The sequence below is a fragment of the Narcine bancroftii genome, chromosome 4, assembly GCF_036971445.1.
Source record: "Narcine bancroftii isolate sNarBan1 chromosome 4, sNarBan1.hap1, whole genome shotgun sequence".
In the NCBI taxonomy this organism is placed as follows: Eukaryota; Metazoa; Chordata; class Chondrichthyes; order Torpediniformes; family Narcinidae; genus Narcine; species Narcine bancroftii.
In genome coordinates, this window is record NC_091472.1 from 187,820,405 (window position 1) to 187,835,131 (window position 14,727).

Below are 14,727 nucleotides of genomic sequence, written 5' to 3' on the forward strand. Positions count from 1 at the left end.
CTTTCCACTCACCACTAAGTAAGCCCTATTGCCATCGGTGCTCTGTGATTAGTAAGGGGTTACTTAAGATGGTATGTGAGTGGGAAGGGAAGATTGAGAATCACTGCTTGAGACCCAATTGTTAATGAAATATTTTGCTTGAGAAAAATTGTAATTGGCTCATTTCCTTTGGAGTTATGAAACTGTGCACTTAACGAGTCAATTAGGTGTGATTTTAAAACGGTGGTTCTCAAGCTTTTCTCTTTCCACCTGCATACCACCTTCAGCAATCCCTTACTAATCACTGAGCACTTATGGCATGGGGAATACTTAAAGTGGTATGTGAGTGGAAAGAAAAAGGTTGAGACCCACTGCCGTAAACCTTTCACCGAAAGCCATGTATTTATCTCTCCTAATCCAAGTGGAAAGAGCCTATGCGCATTTACTCTGTTTATACCCCTCATAATTTTGTAAACCTCTATCAAATAGAGGTTTTTGATAGGTTTCTCCTATGCTCCAAGGAATAAAGTCCTAACCTATTTAATTTTTCCCTGTAACTTGACCCCTGAAGACCCGGCGGCATCCTAGTAAATCTCTTCTGCATTCTTAATTTTACTGACATCCTTTCTGTAGTTTAGCTACCAGAACTGCACCCAATATTCTAAATTTGGCCTCACTAATGTCTTGTACAACCTCACCATAACATCCTAACTCCTGTACTCAATACTTTGATTTATGAAGGCCAAGATGCCAAAAGCTTTCTTCATTCCTGTCTACCTGTGACGCCACTTTCAGGTAATTGTGTATCTGTATTCCAAGATCCCTATATTCCTCTCTGCTCCTCAGTGCCCTACCATTTACTGTTTATGTCCTACCTTGCTTTGTCCTTCCTAAGTGCAACACCTCACACTTGTCTGCATTAAATACCATCTGCCACTTTCTGGCCCATTTTTCCATTTGGTCCAGATCCCTCTGCAAGCTTTGAAAGTCTTTCTTTCTGGCAACAATGTCTACAATCTTAAGTGGACCAAACACCTTTGTGTAAAGGCGAAGATTATACCTCCTTGCAGCTAAATACGTACGTACGTACGTATGTACCTGAATGCAGCAAGAGCACCTCCGAGGCGCCGATGCCATCCCTCCTCACCTGAACGTACAGCCACGCTAAGCAGCTGTTTAGGGGCTGGTTAATGACTCCCATCAGCCCATGGCCCAACTCCCCGCTACCTGATAGTGCCCCGCCCCGCTACAAAGGGAGGTTGGCTGGGGCAGCCGTCGGGGCAAGGGTGGCCAGTGGAGGACGTCAGGGGACAGCTGGTGCGGGCTGTGACAGTCAGGCTGGCCACTCTGGCACCTCACTGAGCACTTCGGTCTCTGCGGCTCAAAACGTGCCATCCCCCATGCAGCTGGAACTGTTCTGGGAAACACAGCGGTTCCACCTGTGTGGGGGATTATGGATAGGGAAGATAGCCATTGCTTTACCACATATTTATGTTGGATAGCGCTGCAGAAACAGTCACCCTGGCTCCATCAGATCTGGAGGGTGCTACGAGGCGCCTCTGGATATGAATTGGATGCTGCCTGAAATGTGAGTGAAATGGCAATTAGTGTGTCATTAGCAAAATTGTTAATATAGTTTACATTATCATCCAGATCAAACAAACAGCCCTCCAGTCTGAGAAGCAGTCATCCACTCCCACTTTCTGTCTTCTCCCATTCAGCCAATTTTGAATCCGATTTCTTTTTTTTTTAAATTTTTTATTTTTCACACTATGAACCATATCAATCAAAATACACACAAACGCTTCCTTCTTGAATATACACAGTGGCATTTTCTCCCCTTTTTTCCTCCCTACCTTCCCTCCCTCCTTTTCACCCCCCTCCAAACCCATTAAACGTTCAACATATACAATAAAACTATTAAACAATGTCATCACACAATGAAAATAAACCAGAAAATTGTGTCATCTACTTTTACACACTGGATCAGGTCATTTTGACTTCTTCTCATTACCTAGTGTCTGAACCTTCTGGAGTAACCTTCCATGTGGGATCTTGTCAACGGTCTTATTAAAGTGCATTGAAACACTTTCATCTACTTTCTTAGTAACCTTTTCAGAAAAACTAAGATTTGTTAAACCTGATCTACCATGCACAAAGCCATGCTGACTAGCCTTAATCAGTCCTCAGCTGTCCAAATACTTGTATACCCAATCTCTCAGAACACCCTCCAATAATTACTGACCAGCCTATAATTTTCTGGTTTACTTTTGGAGCCTTTAGTAAACAACAAAACTCCAATCCTCCAGCACCTCACATGTGGCTAAGGACGATTTAAATATTTCTGCCAGGGCTCCTGAAAATTCTACACTAGTCTCTATCAAGGTCCGAGGGGATATCATGTCAGGCCTGGGGGAATTTATCTACCTTTATTCACTGTAAGGCAACACGCACAACTTCCACTTTAATCTCCTCATGTTCCATGCCACTACTGCTTGTTTCCCTCTCTTCCTTCCTTATTCACTGTGCCAATTTCATGAGTAAATACTGATGCAAAAAAACTGTTTAAGATCTACCCTATCTTGTGAGGCTCCATACATAGATGTCCCTTCTGATCTTCTAGGGGACCAATTTTGTCCCTTATTCTTTTACTCTTAATATACTGGGAGAAATCCTTCAGGCTTACCTTCACATTATCTGCCAAAGCAACCTCATGTCTTTTTTTGCCTTCCCAATTTCCTTTTTAAGTATTATATACCTGCTTACACCTCTCTCTTCTTAACCATATCTCACAATATCCCTTGAAAACCAAGGTTCCCTATGCCTGTTAACTTTGCCTTTAATCCTGACAGGAACATGCAAACTCTGCATTCTCAAAATTATTGATTTTTAAATTTTCCTGAACACATTTGACAAACTCCAAGTCATCCAGCCCTTTTACAGTATGGGAATCCTAGTCAATATGCAGAAAGTTAAAATCTGCTATCACAACTTTCTGTTTCTTATCGATCTGCTATCTCTCTTTAGATTTCCTCCTTCAATTCTCTCTGACTATTGGGTGGTCTGAAATACAACCCTATCAGTATAGTCACACCTTTCCTGTTCCTCAGCTCTACCCATATGGTTTCTGTAGACGAGACCTCTGGGGTGTCCTCTCTTAAGCACAGCTGTGATATTTTCCCTAATGAGCAATGCCACTCCTCCCCCTTTCAACCCTCCCCCTGTGTCATGTCTGAAACGATGGAACCTCGAAACATTGAGTTGTCAGTCCTGCCCCTCCTACAACCATCGAACTAATAGCAATAATGTCATAATCCCACAAGCCATTCCACACCCTAAGCTCATCTGCCTTTCCAACAGTACTCCTTGCATTGAACTAAGTACACCTGAGAACATTTCCATCATGTACAAACCTTTTATTTCTGTCTATACATGCAGTCCTCGCATGACCTTTATCCTCTTCTACCTCACTATCTGCTCTAACACTGGTTCCCCTTCTCCCTTCAAATCTAGTTTAAACCCACTGGAGCAACACTAGCAAATCTGTTATTTAGGGAACGCTCACAGAGATGACCTACACTACCTGTCTGTACCCTTTCCCTCTCCTGTGCATTACCCATCTACCCTCCTCCTGCCTCCCAGGTGTGATGATGTCCCTATAACTCAAATCAGTCACTCTCCCCCCGCCCCGCCTCCTGAATGTTCAGGAGTTCATCCAACATGAAAACTCTTCTAGTCACATTTCAAGATTTGGTCATAAATGGCAAGGCAAACATTTGTGGTCCATGCATAGTTGCCCTTGAAAAGATGGTGGTGAGTATTCTTACAGACTTGAAAACTTTTGATGAAGCCATTTTTGGGTGGAGAGTTCCAGGATTAACAGAATGTTACCTGAACCTCAGATCCTCTTTCAAAAAATAATAAATTCACTATTTTCCCTTGTAATTGCTTAGACTCCCCACATTAACTTCGGTTACTATATATAGAAAGTCATTGCCTTTCTTCTTTCACTCTTATCTCCTCCAATTTGTGGGAACTATTCTAGGATCTGTAATTGTATGGGAGTTTTCCTGCATCTCCTCTGTCAATGGATATAAGACATACCTTTATGAAGGCCTCAGGCCTGAAAAGTTGGTTATGTTTCCATATTTTTCATAAAGAACTCTACACACCTTGCTGAATTTCTCCATTATTTTTGGTAAACTACAATTACAGCATCTGCAGATTTTCTTCTTTAACTCAATAATATGTTTATTGGCACTGTCTTAATTCACCAATATTGCTCTTTTCTGAGACACCCTTTTACTAATCCTTTTCAAATATCTACAGGTGGTAATTCCAGTTATTATTATTGGTTTTATGTTCATTGCAACCTTGCTCATGCATTCTTTTGTATTTCATTCTCAAATTTTTGGTCTCGCTTGCTGAAATCTTTTTCCTTTCATGTTATCCTGAACTTTTGTTAGTCACTTTTGCTGCTGGGGGTTTCTGACAATGTATTGTAAGCTATGTCTTAATTTTGCTACAGCCAAGTTGCACGTTACCCCTTCTATAGTTTGCTTTTTTTTTATGATTCAATTCATTTGGGTTCAGTATATACATAGTCTGATGTTATGATCATAATTTCCAAAATTAATTCCAGTCACCAAAATTACTGGATTATTAATTAATTCTTTCTCCTTGCACAGTGATAGTTCAAAATAGCCTGTTCCTTCATTGATTCTCCTCAATGCTGGTTTGAAAAATGATTTTTTTCATACCTATTGCACGACTAATTTTGTTTGCTCTATTTAGATGTAGATTTAAGTTTCCCATGGATATCATATTATCTTTGTTTTCTGGTTTATATTTTTTCCAACATAACTATGCTGTTTGAGGCCCTACAGAAAACTCCCACCAATGTTTTCTACTTGGTGTGTTTTAGTTTCATCCAAACTGATTCTCCTTTTATCATTTTTGTTTAAATAGGGAAGTGAAACTGAACAGGATGATTTAGTTTTGAAAAAATCTACCGACACAGAAATGCAAAGTGAGAGATCCACATCGTCTAAATCTCCCAAAAGCTACAAGCATCATTCTTCACGATCCCAGTCCAGATCAAGATCAAGATCAAGATCTAGGGAAAAGAAACAAAAATCTGGTGTGTACCTTTATAAATACAGTATCTATATGTTTTTTGTCTTTGTATTAAGACGTTAATTAATATAGTGTGTGACTTTATAATTTTTACGTAGCTACTGTAAATAATTTCTCCTTGTTTGGGTGTTCTATGGTAGAGTTCCCCAAAGTGGTTGATATTGACCCCCAGAGTTGATAAATACCAGGGGGTTGTAATTGTATGGGATTTAATACCATTAAATACCATTAATTCTGCTGATTTAATATAGCACTTATGGCAGTGTCAGCCAAGCTCTCACCATGTTGCATTTGGCTTCGGCCTATACTGTGATTTATAGGGAACAGGAGGACAGAAAGAGGCATGAGGAGCATCCAGTGTCTTCACTGCCAGTGCCCCCCACCCGGTCCAGCGCTGGGATTCCATGCCTGGGGGGGGTCATTGAGGGACTTCATAGTCCCTGAAGGGATCATCGGTCTAAAATGTTTGGGACCCCAAATTGAAACAAGTGATTTCTTACTTTGCTTATACCAGTTGCAAAAAAAATTGACGTTCACTTTGCAAAATAATAGCAAGTAAAAGGGATCAATTTGCTCTTTTCTCACTGGCCTGCCTGAAGAAACTTAGTCGCCTGGTATGCCATCTTTTGTTTGAAATGATTATTTTTTGTGATTTTTTTTTCCTGTCCAAAAAAGGCTGGCATTTTAAAAAGTAAATGTGAATTGATTTATTCTTTTTTTTTTAAATACCTTTTTATTGTTAGGTTGACAAATATTGGAAAACAATGAATTTCTAAAGATGCTGAAATAGATTTTAAATAATATAAGTTGCATACTCTTAATGCTTACCAGTTGTGAGTCCAAGTTTATTTTCACATGTACTGAGCTACAATGAAAACGTTTGTGAACCCATAAACCAGTAAAATCACAATGTAAAGAGAGAAAGATCAGTTAGAATAGACCAAAGGAAATTATATTTAACCAGGAATAATTTCATTCAGGGGATTGATGGCAGGAAAGAAACTCTCCTTGAACCTGGTGGTGCACCATCTCGTACTCAAGCCTCTTCTTCCTGATGGTAGGAGGTAAAGAGCAGTTTGGGATGGATGTGTCTTTTAAGACATTAGCTGCTTTTCTGAGCAGCAGGAAATGTAGGTGGAAGGGAGAGCTGTTCGTGTGAACAGATCTGAACTACATTCACATCTCTCTGCAGTTTCTTGCTATCTTGGATGGAGCAGTTCCAATACCAGGCAATGATGCATTCTCACAGGATATTTTAAATAGTGCACTTGCAGTAGTTGAGGGATGTGGTGCCAAATTTTATCTGTCTGTGGAAGTAGACACTGGTATGCTTTTTTGTTTGCCATCATATCAACGTGGTTGAACAAGTGTAAGTCAGTTGGATCCATCTGGTAATCAGGCCCATTATTTTGTTTTTCCTTCATCACAATGATTGTGACCATGATCCAAGTGGGTTCTCGGCACCAGCACTGCTGGAGCTGCTGTAAAGGCTGGGCTGCTGGTGGTGCAGACCCATGGAGAACAGGGAGCATAGATACAGTGCTCCCACGGGGTCCAACTGCCCATTCCAGCAGACATCAGCTCCATACAGGCTTCAATGGAGCCGATAGTAGTTTTATTTAAAAATTCTTTGACCATGCAATCTGTGCCAAAGATGCAAGTACCTATGAACAGCAGCAGTCACAAGGGGTTGCAGATTCCACAGAAGCAGGGGGCTGGCACAGGGCATCAGATAACAGGGAAACCACCCTCCCCATTTGAGAAGAGGCAGAAGAGAGAATCCATGGGACGGTGACCATGGCGGCAGACAGGTGAGGGGTTCTGTGGCTGAAGAACACCCAGGGGATGGGTTGTTGGTGACTCGAGGCAGGGAACCCACACTGGCTGCTGGCAACTGCAGCTGAGGGATTCACACCAGACATTGAATGGCTGGAGACTGGCTAAAGGGGTACCAGGTATTGGAACCAGGATACGAAAGGTTGCTAAAAGCGCTGAAGCTTTCTTGATTGTGTCAGAAGTTCGGATCTGGAGCTCAGATTGCCAAGGATTTGGATTGAAATCTGGCTGCAGGAAGCGACTCCTCAGATACTCAGAGACTTGTGGGGTGGGGGGGGGGGGATATTTTCCTTTGCTTCTCTTTTTTTGACTGTAAGAGGCAATTCGGGCAATTTCTGTTTTTCAGTTTTTGCAATTATGCTTCGAATTTTTTTTTTAACTCTTCTGAGTTAGCAGTTTTTCATTTTTCAGAAAGTGAAAACCGAAAACCCAGACGAAGTCGCAGCAGAAGCAAAGAGGTAATTAACACTTTCTGTAGCATATTGGTAATTTAAGAACCTAATGTCGTTCTGATGAGAGTTATGTTAATTGATTACTGACAGTTGGACTGGTAAGTACCAAAAGAAATGGAAATTATATGTAAAATTGCTTAACTGTCATGGCAAAGTACAATATTCTACCTAAGCATGTGACTGGTATAAATATTTTCTTCCCTGTTCTAATTAAAACAATAGAGTAAATAGGTTATAATTGACCAGATATTAACAGTTTTAATATTTAGTGGTTTGACAATTTAGGAGGGTATGAATGCAGATTTTTGGCATTTTTCTGTATTTGGAAAGTTTACTTTGTATACGTAGATCAAATGATAACATTTCTATAATGAATCGTACTCAGCGTGCTAATGCACGAAGAGACACAGCGAGCGGAAGACGCTGCAGAGTCAAATAGCAAAAAATATAAGCCTACCTCCTGAAAAGGTAAATATCAGCCATTTGCACTCATATTTGCTTTTTAACTTGAAAGAATCATCCAGCAAATCTGCTTTATTTATGCTACTCGGTTGTCAGTTCAATTTGGTTTTTGGGGGAGGGTTGCTTCCCCACAAACTACATTGAATTAGGAATTAACCTAATTTTTCAGTTTTTTTAAAAAAAATTAACTACAAAGATTTGGCTAGTTTGAAATGAATGTTGCTTTCTAGTTTGTATTATTATTGCTAATGTATTTTGCTGGGCTTTATCCAAGAACTAGCTTGTTTTTCTGTTGCTGATGAAATTGTAACAAACTTTCTTGCCTTACGTGCCAAAATATATTTTCTAAGCATCAGTAATGCTAACAGGTTTTGTTCGGCGGCTTGTATTACACTGATATCACGGATCTTTGTAATCAGTAAAGGAATTGAGATCTCAATAAGATAAAATGTTCAAAGTACATTTGCTCCTCTTCCTGTCTCACAACCACAGTCTTAGTGGTTAATTGCACAGCAGGGTGCAACTCGGTCATAATTGCAGTTTGATGATCATCTTGTGGTAGGTATGTGTGTGCATGTAGAATTGACTTGATTGTAATGTCATTTGGTGGTATGGCCAAATGCTTTATTTTTTTTTCAGGGATTTGTGAAAGGTGAGAGTGCCAGGTAGGGTTGATGGCTTGTAAATCAAATAATTTAGTCATTGTGGCACCATGACTAAATTTTGGGAATGCCTAACAAAATTGAAGACGTTTGTATTTTGAATTTTTAAAAGAAGACAATGTGTACAGAATTAGTGTCATAAAATGTTCTCATGCTCAACAAAACCAAGTTTGAGGATATGATCCAGCCTACAGAGTAGTTCATGTTTGCTTTGATTTTCTTTTAATTCAGTACTGCAGTAAACCTTTTTGTATTCATACTTAGTTCGATTTGTTTTTTCTACACTTACTATGATAGCAGATTGCTTGATTTTTACAGAGTAAAACTTAGTAAATATTATATCCAGAGTAAATCCTTGGTATTCTTAATTGATAACAACAAAACTTTCATTTTATAAGATATCTGTAGCTTCACTTTATTACCAGCATTATTTAAAATGGTTACATATAGAAGTACCTTTCACTAGTTGAATTTAAATATTAAAATAATTGAAGTAGATTAGTATATGTAGAGGTAGGGTATCGATAATGATGTTAACTCCCTGTATATTGCTGGGTGATGCTGTGATTAAGATTTCTTGAATGGAAATGTAAATTGTAAACTTTTTGAACATACAGTAGAATATAATTCTGTTATTGCACCTTTTTGGTTAACTCTGTAAAAGTGCTTTGAAAACAAGGTTTTAGATTGATAATGTCTCAGCATTTAATATAATTGAATTCACAAGAACTCCCAAAGCATTAAAAGCTGTTTGATTAGAAATAGTATGTGCAGTTCTACAAATTTCACAATTTGGGGGGGAAAAAATGGGAACTGGATACAAGGGAACAGTGAATTTGTAGAGATAAAGATAGTTTTTTTTTCAAGATTAGTAAGTTTGGGTCAGAACTTAACTCTACATTGTAAGGATTTTTGCTGACAGGAAAATCTAATCATCAGTTGTCAATATTTTTGAAAGTGATGGGTGACAATGAAATATTTAACAAGCTGGCATAACTGAACTACTCTTGGTCAATTGATCAGTTTTTAATATATTGTGTCTAAGATCATATGCTGGATAATTGGAAATTTTATATGACAGACATATGATACGAGATTGTATTGAGTCAGTTTTATTTCAAATATGGTTGGTGTGCTTTCTCAGTAACATGGCATCCAGAACTAGAGTTTCATGTGTACTAAATATTGATATTGCAAGAATAGAACCAGGTTATCAGCCCTTCAAACATGTATCAGCATAATTCATTTTCTTGGGTTTGGTGTGTTGTGAAAAGCATTGAATGTTGAGAGCACTTTGCTTCACTCCCTCTGAGACATTCAAAGAATTGTTGCTTTTACAACCCACTATTAAATCTTTGTACTTTAGTATCCATACTAACTCTTTTTGTTGCACTATTTTCCTGAAAGAACCAACTTCTTCTTAAAACAGGAACGAAGACGGGATTTAAAAGAGAAATCTACCAAAAAACCCAAGTTGTCTGAGGAACAAAATGACAAGGAGCACAACAAAAGGAGAGAGCGATTAAGTTCAACAGAAAATGGAGAAGACAGACCAAAGCGAAAAGAAAAGAAGCCTTCGAAGGCCCAAAGTTATTCCAGATCCAGATCAAGAGAGAGGTAAGTACTGTATTGTTAATATATTTAGTTGAACATTTTGAGCCTTGTTGTATTCTGTTTAGCATTTTGATTGAAACTCTTTTGCCAAGTTTTGAAATAGTAATTCTGTATATGATCCAAAGCCAGCGCTTTATTTTTTTTGTTCAGTTTTGTTTTGTTTCTTTCAAAACTTGTTTAATGGGGAAGTATTTATAATTTGAATCTTGCAGTGGAATAGTTTATCTGGAGGTTCTATGTATCATTGCTCTATGTAAACACAAATGTGTGAATTTCTGTTTGTGTCATGACCTAGACGACATCGCAGTCGAGAGAGGAAGAGATCACTGTCGAGGAGCAAAGAGAAACGGTCTCGGAGCCGGGATAGGCGGTCAAGAAGCAGAAACAAACGTTCAAGGAGCTGGGATGGGCATTCAAGGAGCAAGGACAAGAGATCTCGGAGTCGGGATAGGCGATTGAGCAAGGATAGGCGATCACGGAGTCGGGACAAACGGTCAAGAAGCAAGAACAAGCGGTCAAGAAGCCAGGAAAGGCACTCAAGGAGCAAGGATAAGCGGTCAAGGAGCCGGGACAGGCGCTCGAGAAGCAAAGATAAGCGATCTCGCAGCCGGGACAGGCGCTCGAGAAGCAAGGATAAGCGATCTCGCAGCCGGGACAGGCGCTCAAGAAGCAAGGATAAGCGTTCTCGCAGCCGGGACAGGCGCTCGAGAAGCAAGGATAAGCGTTCTCGCAGCCGGGACAGGCGCTCAAGAAGCAAGGATAAGCGATCTCGCAGCCGGGACAGGCGCTCGAGAAGCAAGGATAAGCGATCTCGCAGCCGAGACAGGCGCTCGAGAAGCAAGGATAAGCGATCTCACAGCCGGGACAGGCGCTCGAGAAGTCGAGGCAGGCGCTCGAGGAGTCGTGGAAGACACTCAAGGAGCAGGGACAGGCATTCAAGAACCAGAGAAAAAAAAAGACGACCAAAATCTCGTTCAAGATCACGATCAAGGCACCGCCCACGCAGGAGTAGAAGTAGAAGCAAGTAAGTTTATTGGTCTTTGATTGTATAAAACAAATGGCATGGTTTTTTTTTAAATCTTCTCCAAATGTTCTTTTTACTGGCTAATAAATCCCTCTTCAGGATACAGTTTAGCATCAACATATTATCTGTAGTACCTTGTGCATTACTGAGCAAAATTTAGCATTGAGTCACCCTGGTAGATTCTCAGACAGAGAACCAAAAGATTGGTCAGATTTTAATTTACAATTTAAAGGGGATTAAAAAAAAAAAAGATTGAAGAAGTTTAGAAAATAAATTTCAAAAATTGATGACTTGTTGGGTGAAGGCTTGGCCATAAATGACAAAGTGATTAAAATTCAAGATGCTGAAGAGGGCAGAATCTTCAAGAGGGCAGCAGTCTTGGAAAGTTGGATTATAGAGAAAGTGAAAAATGAAGTGGTGCAGAGCTGTGAATTGGGGTGGGGTGGTCCTTCAATTTGGAGTAATCCTTATTAAGATGGCAGTAGCCAATGAGTCAAGTATGACAGATAACTGAAATTGGTGGATATTTTTAGTCTGATGTTTGGAGGTGTCAAGACAGATTGCTGGTTGCCTTCTGTCATAAATAGGAACACAGTATAAACACAAATAAAACAGAAAAAGTATTATTGAAACTGTAGTTTAAGTATTTGGGTGATTCTGTGTGCCACACATGTGAATAAATGTCAAGATTTTGGAGATGGTGCAGAGGAGGTAGGTTTACCAGAATGGTACAGCATGAGAAATCTAACAGAGAGCAACTTGTTTTAAAACTCCCAAATCGCTAACAAAAAATTGAAGTGCACAATAAAAATTTGCAATGACGGAATATATGTGAAAATAAATACAAAATGTATTCAGAGAACTGAACTAGTTACCAAGAACAATTGCAGGCTGCTAGTTGGCAGCACAAGGCCACTGAGATACCTTTGTTATTTCCCAAAGCAAACATCTCTTCCACTGATACTTTTACAATGATGATCTTAACCTTGCATCCATGGAGACATGAAGGATACCGCAGATGCTGGAATCTGAAGCCAAATACAGTCTGCTGGAGGAACTAAGTTGAGCAGCATAAGTGGGTGAAAAAGACTGGTTGACATTTCGAGCTGAAAAACTTCCTTGAGACTGAGGAAAGTATACAGGAGCAGCGTAAAGAGACAGGGTGGGAGGGATGAAGCAGGGGTTTGGCAAACCAGATGAGAGGCAGATGCCAAAGTGGGAGAGAAGCAAGAAAAACCAATTTGGTGGATGATGATTCATACAGGTTAAAGTGGGTGATTAGAAGACAAAAGCTACCAGTGCTGGAATTTGATAAGTAGAGAATGGTGGGAGAAAGAGAGGTGAGATAGAACAGAATTTGGGATTTTGGGGGCAGGGGAAGAACATTTTGGGGAGACAGGGTTGAGGAACATAGAACCAAAGAGGAATGGGGATGATTGGGAAGAGACAAAAAGGAGGTGGTAGGGGGGAGAAGAGCAGAAGGGTACAGAAGAAGAGGAGACTCGTAACCTGAAATTAGTACAGGTACGCAATCCTTTTTCTGGACATCTAAAATCCGGAAAGCTCCAAAATCCAGCAAGTGGGGAGAGAGACGTCAACGCGAGTTGGGTGGGCGAGGGGGAGAGACTGGCAGCGCAGGGTGGGCGAGAGGGGGGAGACTGGCAGCATGAGTCGGGCGGGCGAGGGGGGACTGACAGCACAAGTCTGGCGAAGGGGGACCGACAACACGAGTTAAGCAGGCGAGGGGGGAGACCGGCAGCGCAAGTCTGGAGGGCAAAGGGTGGGGGACTGATAGTGCGAGTCGAGCAGGCGAGGGGGGAGATGGCAGCGCGATTTGGGCAGGCGAGGGGGGAGATGGCAGCGCTAGTCGGGCAGGCAAGGGGGAGATGGCAGCTCGAGTCGGGCAGGCAAAGGGGGTAGATGGCAGCACAATTCGGGTGGGTTTAAATCTGGCTTTCTGAAATCTGGAAAAATCTGAAATTCGGGACACTATCCCCCAAGGGTTCCGGATAAAGGATTGTGTACCTGTACATTCATTTTCACTTAATTCGTAGCAACAACCTTTTTTCTGCTTCTGATACATCCCTGTCTATAGACCATGCATCTAAGATTATCCTTAAGAGGAAAAACTTCCAACTCCACTTACAACATAGGGGAGGGAAGGGTTTAAGTTACAAAAAATTGTGATGTCATCTTCTCGGATAGCAACTTTGATTTTCTAATTCATCGGATTTCAAGTGTTGTCTTTCATTACCTACATTAGAAAATGTAATTGAAAATAAATCACATGAGCAAGAATATACTGAGAAATTAATCAAGGTACCCTGGACTCAGGCGTGCAGTTCACAATAATTGTTTGGTAGGATGCGGGGTGGGGTGGGAGGGACAAACCAAATGACCAATGTAAATCAAAAAATCTGCAGCCGGTGGAAACTAAATACTAAATTAAAAACAGACCATGTTGGAACTCCAGAATCTGTGGGTTCAATTTCTTCCTATTCAAATTCAGCTGCAGTATTTACTCATTTTTGATATTTGGTTCGAGAGTAACATGGAGATAAATATTTATAAACTACTATTCTCCAGTGTGGTTATATATAAATCTCAAAGATCTGTTATTTGTTATGGTTCTAAAAATATGCTTCAATAAATTATTTCCTTTCTAATATATTAGATTTTGTGGTCTTCAAAGAAATTGAAATGAAAAAAAGCTATTGATGATTTTATTCATAAATTAACATTTGTGCTGCAGAGAAAAAAGAAAACGCAAATTTAGCATAAGCAGGAGTCGCAGCCGAACTCCCCCAGCATTTAGAGGCCGTAATGCTGCCATGGATGCACAAGAAGCATTAGCTCGCAGGTAATTTTTGCTTTTGGTCTAAATTTTAAGGTGCTAATATTGAGCTTATATTTAGTATGTCACAAATACTATTTGTTCCACTTTGTGTTGATTCACTTGAGTTTTTCCAAGTGAGGCAGTTCATCTTTCCATTATCCATCTCTTTCTACTTCCATTGGCTTTCCATTAGCTTTTGATACAGTAGCATTATTCAAAAAAATCTGCCTTCATTTACCTTCTGGTCAGACAATGGCCAATAAGCCAATTACCTGAACAACAATCACAAGTCTTAACATTTAGAATGATTTTATTGACTGATTCAGGAGCTTTTGTCTTTAGTTTGTTGCCTGTTAAACTAATAACGTCAGCAGAGGTGGTGTCTTGTGCTTTTACCACAAATTTGCATATTACCACATATATATTTGTTAAGTTTTGGAGACCAGTTTTCAAGTCAAATTTGCGGTGGGGGGAGGGGTCGACTTACACGGATACCAAATTTGACCGCGATAAGAACTTCCGTCCTTCAAGCTGTTGGGAGCTTGGATGGCTGGGACCAGGTGGTAAGTCTGTGTTCAGGGCCTCAGGAGATAGATGGCAGGGCGACTGAGGCAAGGACCTGCAGTCAGGCGTCCAGAGCTCCTGTTGGCAGGCAGTCAGGGTGAGGATCCACATTTGAGGCATCAGGTGGATGGGTGGCTGGGACATGGATCTGCATTTGGGGCT

At 40.3% G+C, this 14,727-nt stretch overlaps 1 protein-coding gene across 4 annotated transcripts in view; it reads left to right on the forward strand.

Annotated features, from left to right (window-relative positions):
• Positions 1–14,727, forward strand: part of rsrc2 (arginine/serine-rich coiled-coil 2) — a 54,208-nt gene that overhangs the window by 15,955 nt on the left and 23,526 nt on the right. For all 4 annotated transcript variants that reach the window (XR_011356259.1, XM_069933233.1, XM_069933234.1 and 1 more), the window contains exons 2-6: positions 4,948–5,119; positions 7,363–7,409; positions 9,957–10,144; positions 10,437–11,165; positions 13,918–14,025. Coding sequence is in view for 3 of the 4 variants with exons in the window: in XM_069933233.1 (XP_069789334.1) it covers positions 4,948–5,119; positions 7,363–7,409; positions 9,957–10,144; positions 10,437–11,165; positions 13,918–14,025 (1,244 nt within the window). In the remaining variant the exon portion in view is untranslated. The remainder of the gene's footprint in view (positions 1–4,947; positions 5,120–7,362; positions 7,410–9,956; positions 10,145–10,436; positions 11,166–13,917; positions 14,026–14,727) is intronic.